The following is a 21992-nucleotide window of genomic DNA, read 5'->3' on the forward strand; positions in this document are numbered from 1 at the left end:
CCCTTGACAGTAGCCAAATCTATAATAATAATACCTTCGCGCGATATCTGGCAAGGAAAATTTTTCAAACTCGTCATTAAAGACGTCAAAAGAATAGAGTCGGTAACAATGTCCCGGGCCGGTACGACCAGCTCGACCAGCACGTTGATTAATATCCCCTTCGCTAAAAAAAAAAGGAATTACAAACTCTTAGACAATTAATACTACCAGACGGTTTTTAAGTATGTACTGTATAACATGCTATTAATAGAAATATTATATATTCATTAATTTCATAACATTATTTGAAAGATTGCTGTTAGCATTACCTTTCCCTGGATATGCACATTGGGACCTCAAGACAAGTGGGGCTGTTGGCTTTGAGTCAACAATGGAATCATGAGTTTGTGCTGCGAGTGACAAAAGGTTATGTACATTAATTATTTAATATGCTTAACAGGAATTCTTCCTTGGTCTTACCTTATCCTCCATTTCCACATTTCTTAATAACAGAGACTAAGTGTTGATGTATACTCTACAATGTCTTGGATGACGTATGGCAGCAACATTATAAGGAATGGTTTCGATTGCTACATCATACCTTAGTGCCTTGAATAACTAAAAGATTAGTAAATTTAAGTAAATAAAAACTTGATAGATTTACCTCTGGCATCAGCACATAAACTCTTATAATTTTATTCATCCTTTTTTCTGTAATACAAATAGTAAAATTAATAAACCGATACATCATAGGAAAACACATCTATAGTAACGAAATTAATTAAATATCCTACCTACTTGGCAAAAGTATGTATAAAATATAAGGTAATAGAAATAAAACAATTAACGTGTACCTGTATTGAGAATCCATTTGTCGCTAGATCGGGAGTCCGTTTGACGTATACAATACTTATCATCAATAAAAAAAAAGTCCTAATGTCGATGGCACGGGAGTCATCTTGTCGGAAAGTGTAGCGCTCGTTGGTTTCAGCAACAATTTACTGTTGCGCCCAAACGTCGGGGACCAGTAGTCCAAACGTCGGTGGACAGATGTCCTAACGTCGGGTTCCAGAGTCCAAGTGTCGGAAACCTGCAACCAAAAGTCGGAAACCCTGGAGTCCTTTTTGTAACTCGCCCAAAAGAGTACATGCCGGCTTACATAAATAGCTACCGTGATTACGTCAAAAGATATGCGTGGGCTACATTGATTAAAAAAGGACACTGGCACTTGTTTTCCTTTGAGAGGTTGTAGGACGTGAGACCATTTTTCAACGTTCCAAAAATCTCTGATATAAGAAAAGTCACGTAGTTCAATGGCTGCAAGTACGTCAACGGCCACGTTATTACTATTTTTTTTTGGCTAGTAAATATAGACAAAAGGTCAGCCCATCGAATAAAACAAAAATTGCTTTTCCTAACTTTCAAAACGGCTTGATGTTTAATAATACAGCTGACAAGGAAAATAAAAACAATACAAAAATGTAGAATGAAAAAAAAAATTGTTCAATCAAAAAATATATCTTGGACGATGCAAACTGTCACCCGTGACACGCTGACGATGCGTGACAAAGTCCTCGTGCAACAACGGAAAGAAGAAAGAAAATTTGCGGTTGACTAAAACTCGACAAGAAACGCTTGAAGTAATAGGAACGGTAATGATTCACGTCATAGAGAGCTACCAACGGAACAGTATAATAACCCTAGGCTCTATTACGTTATCCTCCCCATTTCTAAGGATTTTTCGGTGTGTGTGTGTCAGTTTAAATTACGCGCTCTTTTGCATTGATGGTGCCCTCGGCGTAGCAGACGATGTAGTCGTTGTTTTTGTCTAAGTTCATACGGAATGATCAGTTGAATCACCGAGGCTTAGGCGAGTTCCTTTTACGAGAGCACCTAAACCCCTAAGTTTTGTTTCCTTTCTTTTTATTATTGAGTGGGAAAGGCCACCGAGTTCTAAGCGTCAAAAAAAGAAAAACTTAATGTACGAGAATCTCATTTCCCCCCCTCTGGTGGAATGCTTTATTACGTTTCCAGCTTTTCCTTCTGAACCGATTTAATGAGAAATAGTGGGCGAATAGCTTTAAAGCAGTTGTGTTGTTTAAAGAGCAAAAGACTTACACGACAGCTGTTGCTAACAAAACTTTGTTGAAAGAATTTCATTATGTCTCGACTGAGAAGAGCTTTTAACACCTTTTTCTCCAGCCAATCCTTCATTGGTGTGGAAAAGAGCATTACTCGTTCGTTCAACTTTGCCGTTCATGATGTTTTTTTTTAAATATCCCCTCCAAAAAAAAGTCTAAAAAGGGTTTTAAGTGAAGACTAAGACCACACTTGATGCTGCTACAATTCAAGTGGGAGAAAAAGGACAGATTGGATCCATCAAACTGAAAGAGCTGTCTGAAATGGCAGGTGGGGTCATTCAATCGAATCGTAAAGGTAAATGTTTTCACGTAAGAATATTGAAGTTTTTCGGTGTACTTTGTGTACGGGATTTACCGTTTATGCTACTTTTAACCATGTTAGTCAAATTTAAGTCCTTAGCAACGCCTTTGATCGTGCAGATTGGGATGGCATTAGTTTGCAATCCCGGCTAAAGAATACACCTAACTGCAGCCATTTGTATGTAGGCCACGTGGATTTTGGAGGGTGCAATCAAGCGTTGCTCATATAGGCATCTGTCACCTAGAAACAGCAGCTGGAGCATGACATTTTCTTCGGGACTGTTTCAGATGTGCAGACGATGGGAAAATCAAGGAATGGAACATGTTCAGGTACTTCATTTATTATTATGACGAGTCGTAATTTTCAAATGGAAAATAGAGGGGGGGGGGGCGGAAACAAATCGATTTTTCTTATGGATCGGAAGTTTTGGAATTTTTTTTTTTTGTTTTTGCTTTTTATGTTGATTGTTTGAAGGTGAAATGGCATATTAATGCCACATTTTGATTACGCCTAGTCAAATTTTAGATGCAATTTTGTGTTTCATTTCAGGCTGTGAAATGGTTCCGGTCTAGCAATTCGGGTCCATCTTGCCTGTATCGTCGGTATCGTCTATGCATGAAGTATATCAGGCGTAGTAACGGGGATACCTTTTCACGAAAGAGCTTGAGACCCACCTGTTAAGCTCCAGAGATGGCGTTGGGGCTGTTCAGTAAGGAAACTGAAAAAAAAAAAAAAAAAACTGAAAACCGCCAGTACTTAACGCCATCTCTGGAGCGTAACGTGCGCAGCTAAAGCTGTTTTGCAGGCGTCTCAGTGTGTGCTGCCATCTAACAGATAAAGAAATCAACATTTCTCGGTCGTTCATCATCGTGCGGAACGAACCGGGATTAACCGTGAAAATGGATGAAAATGGCAATCAAAAGAACGACATCTAGCGGAATCATTGGTGAGTCCCCTCTTGATTATTTCAACGGTACGTAGATTTAAACAAACGACATGTCTGCTCCAATTCCGGCTGGAGGGCCAAATTCACGCTTCCCTATTGCCTTTTTCGGGTTTTTCTTCGCCAAATGTCGATCTACGTAATTATCGTTCACAGACAAGACTTCTTAACAGCGCAATATCCTGCTTTCCCCCTCTCTGATTGAAATTCACGGGACGTCTTGCCGAAACCGTTCATTATCACAACGTTAATGAACGCGTTTGCATTTAACGATCTTTGACGTAAAAAAAAAAAAAAATGTGGAAACGATTATCAATGAACGGCTAAGAAAAAAACAGACAACCCCTAACGGTCATTTGTCTGCACAAAAAAAAAGAAAGGGCCAGTCCGGTTTGTTTGATCAACGCTGTTGCTATTGGCAACCACTATAGAGACACAAAAGCAAAACGAGCAAACCCCTCCAATCTATGTGGGGTTTTTACATTCTTTTTTTTTTTTTCATTTCCCTCACAACCAACGCCCTTTTCCTTACAACAGACCAGCCTCCCTCTTCCTCATTCCATCAATCGGTTTATACAAGTGCGCAACCTGAAAATACCGATGGACATGCCAGACACCAAACAATCCGGATCGTAGCAGATTATCGGCTTAACTTGTCGGGTATCGTACCGAACAATTTCGCCCTTTTTTTTTCAACAGTGGTTAAACCCTTCCCCTTCAAACCCTCGGGATAAAAAAAAAATATGTTTTTAAAAAAGAAAAGCAATTGATTGGATTTTCGAGGCCAATAACCTGTTCGGCCCCAGCAGGTCAACCGTTTTTTTCTTTTTTGCTGGGCGTTCCAGAGTTCTATCTACATACTGTCTTTGCTGTTCATGGGCGTCCCAGCACCGTTTTGAATTTTTTCTATCGAACAAAAAGGGGAGGGAGGTCTAGAAGAAGAGACGGTGGCGGAGTAATACAACGCCCCAGGGTGTGTGTGTATAGCAGGTAACCTGCCCGTTTCTTTAATACCTGTACACACACGCATCTGGGAATCGAGCATAGACTCCCTCTCCAACCTTTCGCTCCCCTCCTTGTTTCTCTTACACACTTTGTGAGTGTGTATGTGTAAAATTCTCTCTCTTTCCTACTCACCTTTTCATCCGTACCTGGTGGGAAAAAAAAAAGAAATAGAAGAGAAAGAGAAAGAGAGGAAAAAAAGCCACGTTGCCATCGTACAACGCAGTACGACGAGTGAATAGACAACATACAGTCGACGCTGGGCCGGGCAAACGGTCGCCACGGGCTTGGAAAGTGCAACACTCGACCATCACAAGAGGAAATTCTAATTTTTTTTTTTGTGAAGTAGTGACGGGCAGCGACGGGCTGTGTGTGTGCCAAGTTTTTATTTGTTTCGTCATTCTGGCAAACATCGTACGTGAGACATCGTTGAACAAACATTTGGAACACGCAAAATAATTGTGTGTCAGTTTTTTTTTTTTGTGTTGATGCGACGTGGACTAGCGAAAGAGTCCTTTAACTTCGTTTGGCGAAATTGAATTGTTTTCCACCTGGAACGCATTTATTAGCCATTTTGGGGCGCCATCAATAACCATCGTCTTGTGTGTGTGTCCCTAAAGCTTAACCTTCGAGTTAACGAAAAACGATTGGTGAACGTGAAATTCTTGTTGTGGATCAGACTGGAACAAACCAAAAGAAGAAGATCCCCCTCCCCGCACATGGAAAAAACAAAAAGTGAAGGGGACAGGAAGTAAAACAAAGCCGCAAAACAAGTCTGAAGAAATGGCGTAAAAGGAAACGAAATAGACGCCACACACTACAATTGTACCCAGTTGTTTATCTACAAGAAAGAATAGTTTATTTTCATTTCCAGACAGTGTACCATGTCCACCGGATATTGCAGGTTGACGCTGGATACCGACACTACCGCCAATTATTATTGCACCGGATTACCTACGTGAACCAAAATCCTCATTCCGTTACGTGAAAATTCCAATTTTTTCAAAAAAGAAGTTGACTGACTTGTAGTGACCCACCCGCAAAAAAAAACAGTTTGGAATAGTGAATTAATTATTTAAAAAAAAAAAAAAAACATTAGTGTCTTCGTGTGCGTTAGTTTGGTGTCGGATGTTGATCATTGCAAGATGAGCAAATGGAGAAGCGCAATTTGAGAGTGTCCGCTTTGGCTGAGGGATTGTCGGCTATCGGCTTGGTCCTGGCCATCGTCACCGTCATCTCGCCATATTGGGGACGCTTCTCCAACGAAGGATCTCCTAATAGTGGCGGTAAGTTACTCATTTCACCTGTAATCTCTTCTTCCTTCCGCTCCATTTTTTTTTGTTGCTCTTCACGATTGTATTTGTCTTCCCCCTCGGACACAGTTTGTTTTCCCTGTCCTGTTTCTTTTTGTAGTCACAGAGACAAAAATTGTCTATGAAAACACGAGAAAAATCCCACGGGTTCGGTATTTTTGAGGGGGGATCTACGTTCCTTACCCAAAGCTAAAGGAAAGTTAGAAAAGGATTTGAAATGGGGTCAGATATGTCTACCATTGAGGCTCTTTGATTTCTTTTCAGCAGAAAGAAAAAAAAAAAAAATAGTCCTTCCCCTTTTTTTACCTTTTTAAGAGCAGCATCTACCTTGCTTGGAGCCTGACCACAGGGCATGTTAATTCGAAAATTCCTTTCCCTTTCTTCTTCCTTCTTTTTTACTATACCCTTTTTTTTATTTTTACAAGTGCATACTCAACCGTGTTCGTTGCAATATCGAAACGTTACAATCAAAACACCTAAAATGTGTAAACAATTAAAATCTAAAGTCGTTCGGTTAACTTGGATGCATTCGTTCTCATAGAAGGAATTTTGACCGTGAGGTTAAAAAAAAAAAAAGAAACAAGTCGTTGACCATAATGACAATGTCACGTCTTGGCAAACTGGTTACTTTATTTTCTGTCTAGTCGAGAATTTTTATGGAGCCCCCATCTCTCCGTCTTTTAGTTTCCAGCTCCAGATGGGCCTAGCAACACGACTTCAAAAAAGAGTTAACGGGATACGCAATCAAGCGCCATCTTTTTTTTTCAAAGGATTTCCTTTTCTCCTTCTGCGTATTCATTTCGTTTCACTGATCATTTAAAAATGTATAATTTTTGTGTTTTTTTCTTAATCATAACGGTGTCAACCGTTCACTCAGCGCATAAGCCGCAAACGCTACGGAGGAAACGATCCGTGAGAGGGCATCCGGAGTACTGCAACAATGATATTCTAAGGTAGATGATGGATAACAATACATCACAGATAGGGGTGGACCAGGAGGGGGGTTTATGTGAGGGTGGAATTTCACGTTATTATCGTTAGCTAGCATCAAGGTATAGGTTACACAAATCAGGTATAATAAATGGCCACCATTTACGACCGTCTCCCTACTGTTGGTATTTCTGGTGACAAGCGGAAACAGCTGTTCTTTATTTTCTTCTTGAAAAAGAACTATTGTCATGTCAAGACATTCGATGCTTCTTTAGCCACAAAGCTTTCTCCGTTCCCAAACGTTCGAGGGACGATCGTGAGCAATTTTTCCAGTTGGGCTACCGTACGGACGGAAATATTGAAGCGTGGCGAAACAAGTGGGCGCTGAGTGGTTCAAGATCTTTTTTTAGACGTTTTCATCAAGAGTAAATAAAAAAGAATGGTCAAAATGTATTGGCAGTTGCAGACTGGCGTCACATCCGCAACCGCATGTATTTCACCCGAAAAGGAACGTTTAAAATCGTTCACGCAAGCGTTACGTGAAAAACGTCGTGACCGAAATCGGGAGGAGAAAGTCCCTTCGAATAACAGCCCTTGGGCTTTTTTTCTTTCCTTCTTTTGTTTTGCTCTCTATAATTTATTAACGAGAAGTTTTCAATTTTCTCTATTTTTCTCACTGATTGATGATATTTTATCCTTCGCCCGCTGGTGGATGTTTTCACGTCCGCAGGCGTTGGCTGCGGTTCTTTTTTTTTTTTTTTTTTTTTGCGTTTTATCATTTCAAATGATATTGTGGCTCACGATGTTTTTTTCTTTTCCCAAGATGCGCAATCACGAGGGCTCCGGGAGGGACTGTTTTCGTGCTGAGAAAAAAAAAGAAAATCACGGGTCATTTCTCATTCGTTGCTTTCGCTTTTGTTTTCTGCCTTTTTTTGTGTGTGGGGTGGGGGGGGGGGTTGCAGTTGGCGAGTTTGAACGCGGAACCGGATCAATCTCGTTTATCGCTCATTTTCGTGATGCTCCGTTGAACGAAACAGGTCCCTCCCGTAAAATTTAAATTTAAAAGGAGTTAGAAAAACGTTGGATGCAATAACTGTGAAAATTAACCGAATGGTAATTATTTGACATGAAATTGTGGGAGGGGGGATGAAAAGCCCAGTGTTTTTTTGTTTTTTTTTGGAGACATTAATGTTACTGTGATCGAACCCCCGGAAATGCTGTTGAACGTTCGTGTCCAGAATTCTAAACGCGTGTTTTTCTTTTGTTTTATTTTGGTAACAGCGTTCTAAATTAATCACCAACTCGTTTTCTTGTTTTAATTTGTGACTGAAACGAGTTTAACTCTAGTTGTGTTTCTTGATTATTTCTATGGCCAAAAAATTGGATTTCAGGAATTTGTTTACGCCAAGCTCACAACTCGTGATTAGAATAATTCCACCGATTTAAATCAACGACAAAATTCTGTGCATGGGATTTTTCAGGCTCCTCCTTTGTGACACTAAAGAATGAACCATCGTTATACTCATTTGATTCATTCAGGCGTCTTTTTAGTTTGAAGAAAAAAGGGAGTCGCGCAATGCCTCGGTTCAGCTCAACGACCTGATTATACAAAAGCACGTGCGCCGTTTCAGGCATCACGTGTCATTATGTATCCTGGCAATATTTTTTTTTTTTTGAAGAAAGAGCAAACAATGGACATACAACCTCCCTTGTTTTGCTTTTATATTTTACTGCCTACCTGAGAAATTTTCTTACTATGGGAAGATGGAAAGACGCACGTGAAAGGTGTTGGGAATTAGGAGATGAGCAGGTGTTTAAATGTGCCTCCCACTATTGAATAGAGAATAACTCTACATCTGAGATTCCCATTGATTGTTCTCCAAACGTACAATTGCCGAAGAAAAGAGGATTAAAGATTTGCGAACAAAGCGAATGTCTTTGTAAGCTTTTCCAATCGATTGGGCCGCTATTGACATCTAAACGAGAGCACAATGTTTCGTTGTTTTCATCGTCAACGATGCGTCTAGTGGATGGTTTGTTCTAGAAGCAAACATAGTGTTCACCTTGATAACTGGGCGTGGTCCACTCGGCGATTATTTTAATAAGAATAAACCAGATTCCCCCCCCCCCCCCACAAAGGCATTAAAAATGGAATGCAACGAGCTTGTAAAAATTGAATTAGCATTCTTGGCTTTATAAATTTGCTTTATTTGTCAGCCACGAGCTAGCAATCAAATTGAAGACCATCAAATATCAAAAATTGAATAAGCTTCTTTTGATTGTGATTTCTTTCCTTTTTGCTGCGCAAAATGACACTAAAAACCGAACGGATGGATACTCATTTCACTTGGGTAATCTTATTACTGCACGAATATAAAGTTTCGTCGTTTTGCGATGCTTTTCATACGATGACGTCACGTACATTTCTTTTTCAAAAAAGATTTTAATGCATTTGTTCTAAAGCTTTTTGTTGCCTTGCCAATTTTGCATGTTGGATAGCACAAAGATCATTTGACGATTATAAAAAAAAAAAAAATGGTCGTTTATTTTTCATTTTCTTCTCAGATCTGGTCACTGGCTATTTCGGATTGTGGACCATCTGCAAAGACCTGCCTCAGGGGCGCTCCTTCTGCGGCTTGAATATCACTGCTTTTAATCTGTCAAGTATGTTAGCTGATGAAAAAATTCTTAACAAGTCAAAATAGTTCACTTATCTTTTGCTCCCCCCTTTTTTTTTTAAATTATCTATGTGTGTTTAGCATGGACATTTATCGCCGGGGTCGTTGCTGTTGTCAGTGTCATCGCCATCGGTTTGGCTGCTCTGCTGGGTGTCTGTCTCCTGTTGATGCTCAAAACCCAAGAGCGAGTTTGTCTGCCTTATCGACCGGCCGTCGTGGCCCGTCTCGTTCTCTCTGCACTAGCAGGTAAAACTAGAAAGCTTTTTTCAAAAACTGGATTTATGATATTGATCTTTTAACCTCCACCAGCAAAAGTGAAACTTGACCATTGTTCTTTTCATTTATTACTTTAGCCCTGCTTTCAACCGTAGCCATAGCTTTGGCCAGCATTCGGACAGACGAGAGGCTGCCGTACGCCTTGAGTCGAGGCTGGACCTTTTACCTGCAGATGCTGGTCATCCTTTCCGAGGTCCTCTTGACGCTAACGGCCACTTACGAATTGATGCTAAGCCGACGACTAGGTGGCGATCCCACGTTTTACAGTCGCGATCCGTCTGGTTCCGGCGCTCTCACGTACTCCAATCCCAGTTTCAAGGACGATTCCGGCCGACCCAGTGGAATGGGTGGCGGACGACCAGGAAGCGGAATGGGTGGTGGACGGCCCGGAAGCAGCAACGGTTCGTCGACGAGCAATAGCAGTATCAATACCATCGTTTCGGCCAGCTCTGTACGATCGGCACCTAATGGCAAACAGGCCAGCTCCAACGGTTCCAGAATACACAATGCGCATACTAAAAGTTCATCCACCTCCGGAAAAAGCCCCGCATCCAGCAGAGCGTCACCTAAGAGGCCCAGTATGTTTTCAAAACATTCAATTTAGAATTTTATGTGTGTGTGTTATTACAACGTTCGTTTGTCTGTCGGTTAGCTACTGGACGGCTGGCCAATGGTGCGATGATCCGTGCAGCAGCTGGTCGTGGGAGCCAACGAAGTCGGTCAAGTGGACACGGCAGTTCAAGATCGAAACCGACGATTGCCGTGACGGCCTCCAGTGCTCATCCGTACTCGATCGGTGCCGATGGGCGGTCACCGGACAGCGTCGATCAAGGCAGCACGTCGAGCATTTTAAACGGCTCGTTTGGCTCGATCGAGAGCTCCAGTTATGGAACGACAAGTTCCATCATCTCGGGCAGCTCCGTCTCGTCCAATCCCATGGCCTTGTCGCCACGCAAATCTTCGCTCAAGAAGCCACGGCCCCGTAACGAGGTGCCCGCCTCGCCAGTGCCCGAAGGGAGCGAGACAGGCAGCGTCCTAGGCTTCCAAAACCCGGGCTTTGGTGAAAATAGGGCCGGAAGCATCAAACGTGTTCGTATCGCTTCGCAGAGCACTGACGTTTAAAGAATTATTATTATTCTTTTAAAATCCGGACTTTGATTTTTTGCTTTCATCTGCATCCGACTTTGACAGGATAAGCTGCTTGCATTTTGGGTTTGACATTTGGAGCTAAGCTCGCCCTTTAATGATACAGACTTTTTTTAATAACAGTCTTTTCCTGTCTGTCGTTCCAAAGAGCGAGATCGATGTAGTGTCCTGAATCATGATGAAGTCTCTCTCGCACATACGGCGAAGAAAACAAATGCGTCTGCATTCAAACCAATGGTATCTTCCGTCCGTGTATGTGATACTAACCGGTGTGTAGAAGATTTGTTTTCTCGTTTAGGAAAAAACAACTTTACATTTGACTTAATTTTTTTTTTTTAACGTCCCCTCCTTTTTTTCAACGGCTCATTTAATTTCTCAGATTTTTGACAAGACAAAAAAAAAGTATCTTCTTTTGCATTGGAATTAGTAGATATGAAAAAAAAAGAAAAATGGAGTTAATTTCTTCATTTTTTGTGTGTGTGGATCAGTCGAGCGGATACGTGTAATGTATAAAAACGAGTAAGTGCAGGTGCCAATGTTCTTGCTTTCAGGAACCTGAAAGCTTGGTATATTAAGGCGGAAAAAAATTTATAGTTGGGATTTGGAAACAATCGATAATTTGCGTGTTTTTTTTTTCTTCTTTTAAAAAATTGTTTTTAATTTTTTTTTGTTTGCTATTAATTTCGATGGTTTCCGTGGTTGTGATCAAGAGTGGCCCATTGTTTTCGTTATCTATCTGTTTCATTCACTTCTTGCTTCGTGAACTTTGGCTTCGAAATAATTAAGCTGATGCATGAAATAGAAAATGAAGCAGGTTTTCTTTTCTTTTTGACCTCTCTTCGTAAACAAAAAATTCCAATTTATTCGAAACTTAATTGAATTGAATGCTGTACCCCGATTGCGGAAGAAAAGTGCACACTTTGTTCTACCCTACGATTGTATCGATCGATTATATTGTTTTGGTTGCGCACTATGAATTACATTAAAATGTTTCTTCAAAAACATCACCACTTGCAATTCTTTTCGTGCGTCAGTATTTTCAGAGTTGTTCGAGTGATGGACCTGGAAATTTTGAAATTTAAGGTGAGTTAAAAGTTTGAAAAATGTTAACTTTGATAAACTTCATCAGTTACCTTAGGTAATGGTTATGCAATCCGGACGGATAAAGGACAAGTATCAAATATACATCTGATACTAAGGCATGTAGAGAATAATATTCAAAATTCATGAAGACCTCCTTGGAAACTTGTGAAGAATCTTCCGAACCTACAATTAATTCAGTAAGTGTTGTAGGTAGAACGTAATCTTCCAAAATACTAACCTGTTTGAGTTGAACCTGGTAAATCGATCATCGTTCCGACAATAGTTTTGTAAAACGTTCGGAGTATGTCTCTTTTCCGCACAGAAGTCAAGTGTGAATGGACATCACCAGTCGTCGTCTGCGGAGAAAGTGAGCTAAGGGATCGCCGTTTTTCGGTATTCATCACCAAATATCTAGAAGGAAATTCAATGCGCTCTGTACACAAAATCGATTTCAACAACTTTGAAAATTTTCAAATTGCTTACGAAAGAACATTTTTATCCAATGTAATATCAGGAGGGATATTGGCTGGGTAGCACGACTCTGCGGATTTCAGAAGGGCAAACGCGGTCCGCCAAAACCGCTTTACTTCTTTTTCTAAGTCGGCAAGTGAGGGCGTAGGCCCACATAGCAGGCAGACGTCCGAATTTTGAGTTAATTTCCACTGAACCAGCCGAAAAGGTATTTTGGGGCTCCTTACAGGGAGGTAAATTGGAATGTCTATTCCTGTATCGTACCTCTCATTTGACAGGAGTAATTGGATTTGCAATAACTCCACACTGTCAAGAGTCCACCAGTTTGGTGTTGCTGCTGCAACTTTACTACGTACTCTCAGACAACCAAACACAGTGCCAACGCTCTCAGCAAAGCAATTTAGGATGCCCTATAATGGGGAGCAAAATTTCTGGGTACTATAGTTGGTGCACTCAAAGCTCAGTGCTTTACCTCAAATGTTGATCGCTCAGAGCAGCTAAGCACATCTGTGTAGTCTGTCAAATCACAAAATTCCTCCAAGTCTTCTTTGGGGTTTAATCCATCAAGAATGGTGTCAATTAAAGGGTAACACACCTGAACACAGACAAGAGCTTGAAGAACTTTGCTAAGAAGACAGTAAAAATTATAGTAATACCTTCAAATCTTTTTTCAGCCTTTCAATGTTTTTTACATTGACTAATTCTTCTAAACCTAGGTAAAATACCATTGTGTGTGAAACGAGATCGAGGATATGCTTCAAATGAACTGTCGTTAGGGATGTGTCTGTGGCAACTATGCAAAGCATATAAGTATCATGATATTCCTTCCAAACTACAAATGTGTTTTCTGAACAAGTATTTTCCAGTTCGGCCCCTTGGGTTTTTGTGTAGGTGTACACTCCGTTTAAGCTGGCCACCAGCGGAAACGGTAACTGCAAAGCAAAAGAAGCAATTGATGATTGACACCAGATATAACATAACCGAAGAATGCGTAATAAAAAATATTACGGGGGGAATGTCGCCTTTTCTTCTGATAAATAAAGGTAGACCACTCAATGACTGACATGTCAAATAAGCCATTATCCGCGTTTGGCACAGTCTTTAAGGTTTGTTGTTTTGTTTTGGTTTGGTTTTATTCGTTTCGTCATTTGGAGAGAACGTTGCCCTTGGGCATTTTTTCCCAAGGTTTCAGCAACGAAGGTGTTGCTCAAATTTCTGAACCCAGCTACATAATAGCTTTCCGTCTCGAAGAGGATAATAAAAAAAGATCTCGTTTTCTATATTTGCCGCCTTTAATTCGCCAAGTGCTGGAATTAGAGCAAAATTTATCATGTGAAGGTCAAGAAGTAGGTTGAATGCCTATTATTAGTCTTCCATGGGCTCCCTTGTAGATAAAAAGAAGAAGGCAATGTTACGTAGTCTGCTACGCCAGAAGATTCTTCATTAAGAACCACGACTGGAGCTGGAAGGTTCACGGAATCAGTTGGTAGCAGGTGTGAAATGAAGTTGTGATTTGTTTTAAAGTTTAATTTAGCCAAAAAATGGAGTTTCCGTACACCAGCAAGAGTAAAATGAGAGCGCGGAGTGGTTCGGGAGTTCGATTGGAATATTATCAACGGCTTGTTTATAAAACAATATTAAAATATCAAGTAAGAAAGCTACAATTGACTGCTGTCAGAAGCTGTGTGACAACATAAGTTCTATTCTCTTAGAATCCTGTAACGGGATTGCTTCCAGCTTCCCCAACAAATGAACATGCATGGATTAGGGATAATGTATACAGTATTCTTGCTGTCTGGGCACTCTCAATGGCATACAAGAAGTATACTGATATGGATGAGGACAAAGCCAAAACATATGAGCTTGAGCAGCGATGTGTGAAACTTATGAGAGGCTTGCTTATGTCCATGATGCAGCAAAAAGATAAACTAGAAAAATTTAAAATCTCACAAAACCCCCTTGATTCCCTTCATGCCAAATATAGCTCTTCTACTGGAGCAACAGTTGTAACTGTAAGTTTACTTGTCACTTATTCAATTGATGTTTACTTTCATTTTTGTTTGACACACTCAGGATTCAGGTTGGGGACATCTGCAAATTGATGCAATCTCATTGTACTTGCTGATCCTATCCCAGATGACTGCCTCAGGTGAGTGTTCACAATGATATTTTATACTAATAAAATCATGTTGTATGTAACATTGCCTTTTCTTGTAGGTCTTCAAATTGTATTTAATTTGGATGAAGTTTCATTTGTTCAGAATCTAGTGTTTTACATCGAATCTTCATACTGTGTTCCGGTAGGATAATTTTCTACTACGATTTTCCTACTACTCCTTTTTTTATTTACATTTGTTTTCATTCTATAGGATTATGGAGTGTGGGAAAGGGGTGACAAGACGAACCATGGACTTCCAGAACTGAATGCCAGCTCCATCGGTAAGAAATATCCCTTACACACGGCTTAGTTACCTATTGACCGACATGGTTTTGTTCTTTGATTAGGTATGGCTAAAGCTGCACTAGAAGCGGTCAACGAACTAGATCTATTTGGAGCGCGAGGAGGTCCAACATCTGTCATACATGTGTTGGCCGACGAAGCGCAAAAATGTCAAGCAGTTTTGCTGGTAGACACCTACATTCAGCCAACGAATTTGATTCGCTTTTCGCAATAGTAACAGGAGTACTAAATCGCATAATTTCTATGGTAGTCAATGTTGCCTCGTGAATCAAATTCAAAAGAAGTGGATGCCGCGCTGTTGTCCGTCATAGGATTTCCTGCCTTTGCCGTCGATGATCCTGAGTTGATTAAACTCACACGGACAACTATCCAAGAGAAACTTCAGGGCCGCTATGGTTTCAAGAGGTTCTTACGTGATGGGTACAAAACTCCCAAAGAGGTATTAAGAAGTACAGCAGTTCTTTGTTCCTTTACATTAATTACGTGTTATCCTTTAAGGACCCGACTCGATTATACTATGAGCCTTTTGAATTGAGAGTTTTCGAAAACATTGAATGTGAATGGCCACTATTCTTTTGTCTTTCAATGCTGGACTTTCTTTTTCAAGGAGATAAAGAAGCCGTTGAAGAATACTCGGAAGCTCTTGAAGAAGTTTGGAATAATGAACTGAGTATTAATTTCGATTTTCCTTTTCCAACTTCTTTTTTGCGCTCAACTAGATTGTAATTAAAACGGACGATGGATTGAAATTTGTTCCCGAATTGTATGCTGTTTCAGCAGAATCAGTCAGTGAAGAATATAAATGTCCGGGAAGCCAAGACAGAATAGCAGTTGGCAGAGTTCCTTTTATGTGGGCTCAATCCCTGTACATAGTTGCACAACTGCTTAAAGAGGTGATTTGGTTCTTCTTTTTTTGTAGAAATGTTAAACTCTAACCGGAAAAAAAAATGTTGAAACAGAATTTCATAGCTCCTGGTGAACTCGATCCATTGAACCGTCGATTAGGTTCACAAAAAAAACCGGATGTAGTAGTCCAAGTTGTTATCCTTGCAGAAGACGCATCCATCCAGGAAAAACTTAGCCGCTACGACCTTCAAGTACAAACGGTGCAAGAATGTGCACCAATTGAAGTTCAACCGGCGCGCGTACTTTCTCACCTGTACACCTACCTAGGTATAAAGTAAGAAGAAACGATCCTAAACCATATTACTTACACATTGTCGTTCTATATAGGCCACAATAAAAAACTCAACTTATCTGGGCGCCGATCTCGAGACGTCGGAATTCTCAGTACAAGTAAACTCTATGCGCTACAGGATCGGATTTTCGCATTCACGCCTCAGGTTTACCTTCCCATAGTGAGTATTTAATTTCAAAAATAATTTTGCTCTTTTCTTTAGCTCACCGATCAAGACCACTTTTACGTCGCAGTTGACTACGAATTAATGATCGATACTTTTAAAAATGAGCTATATTTCTTGAAGTCATCATGGCAAAACATGCTGGGACGACCAGTTGTTGTTATCGTTATTCGACAAGTACAACTTGGTTAGTTTCCACCAATAACTACATTGCCATACGAAGTTATTTTATAAAAGGCATTTCATATTTGTAGATCAAGGAAAAATACCTGTTGCAATGGTAACCACATTGAAAAAACTGAAAAGCGGTTATATCAATGGCACACGGTAAGCAATTATAGCAAACCGTCAAATGCTTCAGCAAAAACATTAACTTAATCTTACCTTTTTCTTTTTTTCCCTGCAGAGTTGCGCTCGGAAATTTATGCGATTTCCTGAACACGTCTTGCATCACCAATTTGAGTTTCTTGGGAAATCAAGAAGATGGAATGCCTGATCGTAAGCTATACTAGAATTTGAAATTCCCGGCAATTTTGTCTATAATAAAATTTTGTGCGAAGGATTGAATGCGAAAGTGAGGCAGTACTTGGAGGATCATCTGCATAAGACATTCGTGCCACGTACAGGATTCATCCACCACTCAACCCAGAGGTTGCGAAAAAAGAACACGACATTTAGCCAAAATCCCAAAAGGAAGTTATCATACAGAGGATCTATTCGACGAACGCGATGCATTCAAGTCGAAAACCTTGAAGTCCCGTTTAATAAAGGTACATTCTTAAACTAAATCCATTAGATGAGGACATTTAGAAACACATTTCTTAAATAAAGAGCTCTCAAGCATAGTGTCTTCTAGAGCAGTCTCGCCTTCCCAGTCCATGTCACCTGATACGGAAGGAGCTAGTATTGTGTCGGCGGAACCACGATCACCATCTCCTAAAGAAGAGGAACCATGGGTTATGTTCACTCGTCATCGTACATGCTCCGACGCACAGTATGAAAATACAGAGGTACTTTTTTGTCGGTTTTATGTCTTTATATCGGGCTAATAGATTTAATAATTGTAAATGTCGGCAGGTTGATGAATTGTTGCATATGCTGAAAGACTCGGAGAGTCTAGATGAACAAGGAGATATTCTTCATTTCCTCGTCATCGAGAAAGGCTTAGACTACATGACTGGGAAGATGGACGATGGTACGCCCATTCGGGTAAAAGATCTTCTCAAAGATCTGTACGAAAAAGCTTGTCGTCAGAAAAACTGGGGACTTGTCCGTCACACAGCTGGAATGTTAGGCAAAAGGGTTGAAGACCTTACCAAAGCTGTGACTGATTTGCTAGTCCATCAAAAGCAAGTAACTGTTGGAATGCCACCATATAATGAACGAACAATTACCGCCCCATTGCCAAATTCCGACCTTAGACATCTAATCCATCAGGTATTTATCAAGTTTAACGGAAGACATTATCATATACTTATTGTGCTGCTTTATGGCACCAACTATTTAAGGCATACGGTGATGACGATAGCTGTGCCATGCTGACCCAAGAGTTGGTCCTTTACTTGGCCATGTTTGTGCGAACAGAGCCCTCGCTCTTTCTAGAAATGTTGCGCCTTCGACTTGGACTCATCATTCGTGTGATGGCCTCAGAGTTGTCGCGGAGCGTTAAATGCGATAGCGATGAAGCAACAGAGCACCTGCTCAATTTATCTCCCTTTGAGATGAAGAATTTACTGTATCACATATTAAGTGGTAAAGAGTTTAACATGGTAACCAGTGGGATTAGTGGAAATTTCTCCGTCCTCAGCAACAAGTTTAGTAGGGTATGAAATATTTGTATACACTTTAACCCATCACAGTGCCTGACGATATGGTTTCTCATACACATTACAGGTCAGCAAAAAAAGTCAAATTGGAACCCTTTTAGGACGTGGATCGACTAGTTCTTCTGTAGACAATGAACAAGAAAACACGGAACCCGATCGCCAAGGACAATGGATTCGACGCCGACGTTTAGACGGTGCGCTAAATCGCGTACCTCGCGGATTTTACTCTCGCATTTGGATGTTGTTGGAAAGGTGTCCAGGAATGATAATTGAAGGCAAACTTCTATCACAAACCCTGACCCAAGAAATGACATCCGGAGAATTGAAATTTGCATTACAAGTGGAAACCGTCTTGAACGCTATTCCTCAACCTGAATATCGGCAGTTGATGGTTGAAGCAATGATGGTATATTCTCTACTCGCTGAATACAATTCAGTGCCGTCACTGGGTCAGACCCTGTGTGTGGAAAGGCTGGTTCATGCAGCCAACAAGATATTTCTGGATGATCAAATGCAAATTCAAGGAGATGCAACTCTTTGCTGCGCCAAACCGAAAGAACAACGAGAGTTAACAGCCACTGGAACACTCTTGTGTGGAGGAGCTGCCTACGTTTGCCAACATTTTTACGACAGCGCTCCCAGTGGTTGTTACGGTACAATGACGTATTTGATCCGAGCTTTAGCAACCATTCTGGACTGTTTCCCTATAGAAGGGGAGATAGACTGTGCCGTTTCTTAGGTAAGCATGGACATTTCTATCAGATGATTGCGTACTGTAATTTTCTAAATGTGTTGCAGTTAAATTTGGGTAGACTTAGTAGAATCCTGTTGTTTTCCGTCCTGATCTTTATCGTTTCAGTTCAATGCATTTTTTTTTGGTTGGAATTTTGCTAAAATGGCAATTGGATTGATTTTAATTTTTAATATCTTGGAAATTGGATACTTAAATAGTTAAACTGCATTAGGTTTGGATTCAATAATTTCTTTGCATTGCACTCATCAGTTGGAAAAGTACTGAGTAATGTACAATTACCCTACTTATTATCACCAAATTCACCTGTTTTTAGATAGTGCTGTTTTCCACAATTAGAAAAAAAGATGTTGTGCTGTTCAGGTATTTCAATAATGCAGACTGTGTATACTAATTCTGACAATTACACTGTTTTGTTAAATTTGAAGGGATTCAAAGTATCAGTCCACGAAGACTTAGGACTAGTAGGGGTAACTTCTGTTTGTTTTTCTTTCAATTGTTCAATGAATTCTTCTCTAAATTTAATTTTCAAAGGTATTTTTTGAATGGGTACTTCTTCAAGTTTGCCTAGCTTTTCAAGTGCTTCAGGCAATGTAAGCCCATACCATTCTGCTTCTTCTTCTGGTAGTATGTGCTTCTGGTATTTTTGCAAGAGCTCTTCCCGCTTGGCTTTATTATTGGGCAAAAAATCTTGCGTAGCTAATGCAAGTAACAGTGTTCTTTTCAATTTAATTCCTAAATTTGATTTAAGGTCTTGTGGAGGTGTCTGAACAAGAGAAAATTAGTGACATGTTGTTGAACAGGTATGCATATAAACTTACTTGCAGGATGTAATTGTCAAAACCATAATGTTGATCAACCAGACGAAGTGTTCTTGGAGTAACTACGATTTCCATGTGTTTATCAAGTATTTCACTGTATAGTACTGATTTCTGTAGTGTGGGAAACCAAAAATGAGGTACCCTTCTACGAAGTTGATGTCTTTTTTCAAAGCCACGAACAATTGCTTCACCTCCCCATAAACCTTCATTAAACTCTTTGGGATAGGTAAGTGGGATTGGTTTATTTTGAATCATCTTCCTGTTTCATACAAACAAACTCTAAGCTGGGTAAGAATACATTCTTTATAGACGATTGGATAGAAATGCCATTAGTACTCACACTGCTCCGGTTTCAGGATGCCGTTTCCACTTTCCTTCCTCAGGTATGTAATGGACGGCGGCCTGATGCCCATATTTCCATTCCTTAAAGAATTTTTGATAACATGCGGGTAGTCGGTTTAAAATTGTAGTTCTAGGCTTAATAGCCGACATTGTTGTATATAATTAGTTTAGCTGTTCTTGACTTTTTTCCTGATGTGTTTTCGTGCTCCAGACTTTCAGTAATCACGGTTCCTGCGGTTGCAGACGATGCTTCGATTTTGTTTTCGTTCTAATGGTCAATGGTAGATGTCTCTTAGCTGTTTTCGAAATTTTGAAGCTGCCCGCGAGATATTTGCGTCCTGGCCTCGTGGCAAATATGTTAGTACCGCCAAAAGCTATAGTTGCCTCAATTTTGTCTTACAACTCCAGATTAGATAATCTCTATTATGAACTTTTTGCCATATCGAATAGTTTTGTTAGTAATCATTGTGTTCTTGTGGATTGCAGCTGTTAATCTTAGAGCAATTAATGGTATTTCTGATTGATAGAAGAAATGATCACAATACTCTTTTGTTTGGCATAGAAATTTACCTAAATTGCAAACCAATGTCATTTTGTGTTTAGATTCAGCACAATTACAGGAAAGACTTGAAGGTCCTAGCCCAAACAGTGTCTTATTTCAGCTTTTTACTCGGTAAGAAACAAAAATAATAAGGTTATTTCATTTAACACAGCAATACTTGTGCAATGTAGGAATAATCCTGACAAAGCACAGTTTCTTCAAGTAGGCAACATTCCTCTGCTAAAGCAGTCAAACTACAACAATAGCCTGCCAACCAAAATATTTGTTCATGGTTATGGTGCCGTTCCTAGTCAGGGCTATTCTGCTAAAGATGGTCAGCTTGAAAATTTATCTTCACTATTAATGCTGCGTGTTTGCTAATTTGTGAAAATTCTTTTTCTCTGTTCAACTTTTCAGCATACTTGTTGCGAGAGGACTGTAACTTTATTTCAGTGGACTGGACCACCCTTGGTTCCAGCAACTATGTGTTGGTTGCAGTGAACAATGTCCCTTAGCTGGAGCTACAACTGGGGCATTTGTTGATTTTCTTTTCCGTCAAGGAACACCACTGAGTGCTTTTCACCTCATTGGATTTAGCATGGGGGTAAGCAATGTCTTGAACAAGATTAAATATTAATTCTATGATCAGACCATTATTTCTACAGGCCCATATTGTTGGTCTTGCAGGAGCCTATATGACATCTACTGGACTCTTACCGAGAATCACTGGTAAGTTGACGACGAAAGATTTTTTTTTTGCAGCAAAGGATTTTGAATGTATCCCTGTTTACCTCCCTGCTTTTTGCTTAGGTTTAGATCCGGCAGAATATTGTTTTCCCCTAGAACTAACCGACAACCGTCTTGACACAAGTGACGCGTCTTTTGTAGATGTGATTCACACTAGCGATATTGCTTATAGGAAAGCTGCAGGACACGCCGATTTTTATGTCAATGGTGGCATCCTTCAACCCGGATGCTCGTCGCGCATTCCCGACATTGGTATAATAATTTTTGTAACTAATGTTGGAAAGTTACGCTAAACCGATATCCATTTTGTCGTCATGTAGAATGTTGCAGTCATTGCCGTGCCGTTGACCTATTTGCAGAATCCATCGACAGCCCGTTAGGCTTCAAGGCGTTCCTCTGTGATTCTTGGAAGAATTTCCAAGGTGGCCTTTGCAACAAAAGCACACAATCGTTCATGGGAGAGCCAACTTCATCAAGGTATGTCACACAAACGCCTCTCAATATTTATTTGAACACCGTAGTGAAATTGTTTTAAAATATGGACTTCTTTCTATGATTGATTTTATTGACGCTTAGCACACGCGGAAATTTCTACTTAACGACTAATGGTCAACGACCGTTTGCACGAAATTAATTTGAACTTGAGCAACTATAGAGATTTACGATATATAATTGACAAAATACTGTAACCATCTCCAATAAATGGTGAGCACCATGCATCTGCAAAAACTTATGCTTTTTGACAGCTTCCTGTAACTTACCGCAGTATTCTAGATACGATTGTTGCGAAGAGATGTTTTAATTCTAATGTTGCCGTTAATTGAGATGCACAAAGTTTAGTTAGATGCTTTGATTTTAAACCATTTGGCATTTGTTTTA

General features: G+C 40.1%; 5 protein-coding genes and 1 long non-coding RNA gene across 8 annotated transcripts; 3 read left to right on the top strand and 3 right to left on the bottom strand.

The window, feature by feature from the left end:
• Positions 1–34: 34 nt before the first annotated feature.
• Positions 35–1097, bottom strand: LOC130687672 (uncharacterized). Its single transcript, XR_009000213.1, has 5 exons — positions 834–1097; positions 644–690; positions 460–588; positions 309–389; positions 35–163 (listed from the first exon to the last, which is right to left on the bottom strand). It is a non-coding gene; the product is annotated as an uncharacterized LOC130687672 (long non-coding RNA).
• A 3180-nt stretch (positions 1098–4277) lies between these two features.
• LOC130687645 (uncharacterized) lies at positions 4278–11709 on the top strand. The gene is made up of 5 exons (XM_057510819.2): positions 4278–5652; positions 9175–9273; positions 9369–9533; positions 9641–10141; positions 10216–11709. Exons 1-5 carry the CDS (start codon positions 5520–5522, stop codon positions 10683–10685), a joined length of 1368 nt encoding a protein of 455 aa, XP_057366802.1. The 5' UTR covers positions 4278–5519; the 3' UTR covers positions 10686–11709.
• On the bottom strand, positions 11192–13489 carry LOC130687647 (protein fuzzy homolog). The gene is made up of 7 exons (XM_057510822.2): positions 13272–13489; positions 12920–13195; positions 12736–12858; positions 12276–12673; positions 12031–12203; positions 11843–11975; positions 11192–11771 (listed from the first exon to the last, which is right to left on the bottom strand). The coding sequence occupies exons 1-7, from the start codon at positions 13341–13343 to the stop codon at positions 11714–11716; spliced, it is 1233 nt and encodes a 410-aa protein (XP_057366805.1). The 5' UTR covers positions 13344–13489; the 3' UTR covers positions 11192–11713.
• A 157-nt stretch (positions 13490–13646) lies between these two features.
• LOC130687630 (probable phosphorylase b kinase regulatory subunit alpha) lies at positions 13647–19089 on the top strand. 3 transcript variants are annotated; one of them, XM_059495132.1, is made up of 19 exons: positions 13647–13912; positions 13976–14275; positions 14337–14412; positions 14481–14563; positions 14633–14702; positions 14769–14890; positions 14975–15163; positions 15223–15375; positions 15444–15617; positions 15684–15897; positions 15958–16067; positions 16125–16272; positions 16340–16412; positions 16492–16583; positions 16646–16855; positions 16917–17095; positions 17163–17522; positions 17594–17908; positions 17979–19089. In XM_059495132.1, the coding sequence occupies exons 1-19, from the start codon at positions 13805–13807 to the stop codon at positions 18648–18650; spliced, it is 3648 nt and encodes a 1215-aa protein (XP_059351115.1). In that variant the 5' UTR covers positions 13647–13804; the 3' UTR covers positions 18651–19089. The 3 variants fall into 3 exon arrangements, with proteins under 3 accessions (XP_059351115.1, XP_059351116.1, XP_059351117.1); XM_059495133.1 differs by having other exon boundaries at positions 16932–17095; XM_059495134.1 differs by having other exon boundaries at positions 16947–17095.
• Positions 19029–20055, bottom strand: LOC130687658 (large ribosomal subunit protein bL28m-like). Its single transcript, XM_057510834.2, has 3 exons — positions 19824–20055; positions 19484–19742; positions 19029–19428 (listed from the first exon to the last, which is right to left on the bottom strand). Exons 1-3 carry the CDS (start codon positions 19973–19975, stop codon positions 19066–19068), a joined length of 774 nt encoding a protein of 257 aa, XP_057366817.1. The 5' UTR covers positions 19976–20055; the 3' UTR covers positions 19029–19065.
• A 55-nt stretch (positions 20056–20110) lies between these two features.
• LOC130687564 (phospholipase A1 member A-like) lies at positions 20111–21865 on the top strand. Its single transcript, XM_059494991.1, is given in 10 exon segments — positions 20111–20182; positions 20239–20335; positions 20429–20498; positions 20558–20700; positions 20784–20876; positions 20879–20970; positions 21032–21095; positions 21177–21365; positions 21434–21590; positions 21690–21865. Coding segments are annotated over 10 exon segments (1035 nt in total). The 3' UTR covers positions 21748–21865.
• The last annotated feature ends 127 nt before the right edge of the window (positions 21866–21992 follow it).

This window comes from Daphnia carinata, chromosome 4 (genome assembly GCF_022539665.2).
Source record: "Daphnia carinata strain CSIRO-1 chromosome 4, CSIRO_AGI_Dcar_HiC_V3, whole genome shotgun sequence".
Classification (NCBI taxonomy): Eukaryota; Metazoa; Arthropoda; class Branchiopoda; order Diplostraca; family Daphniidae; genus Daphnia; species Daphnia carinata.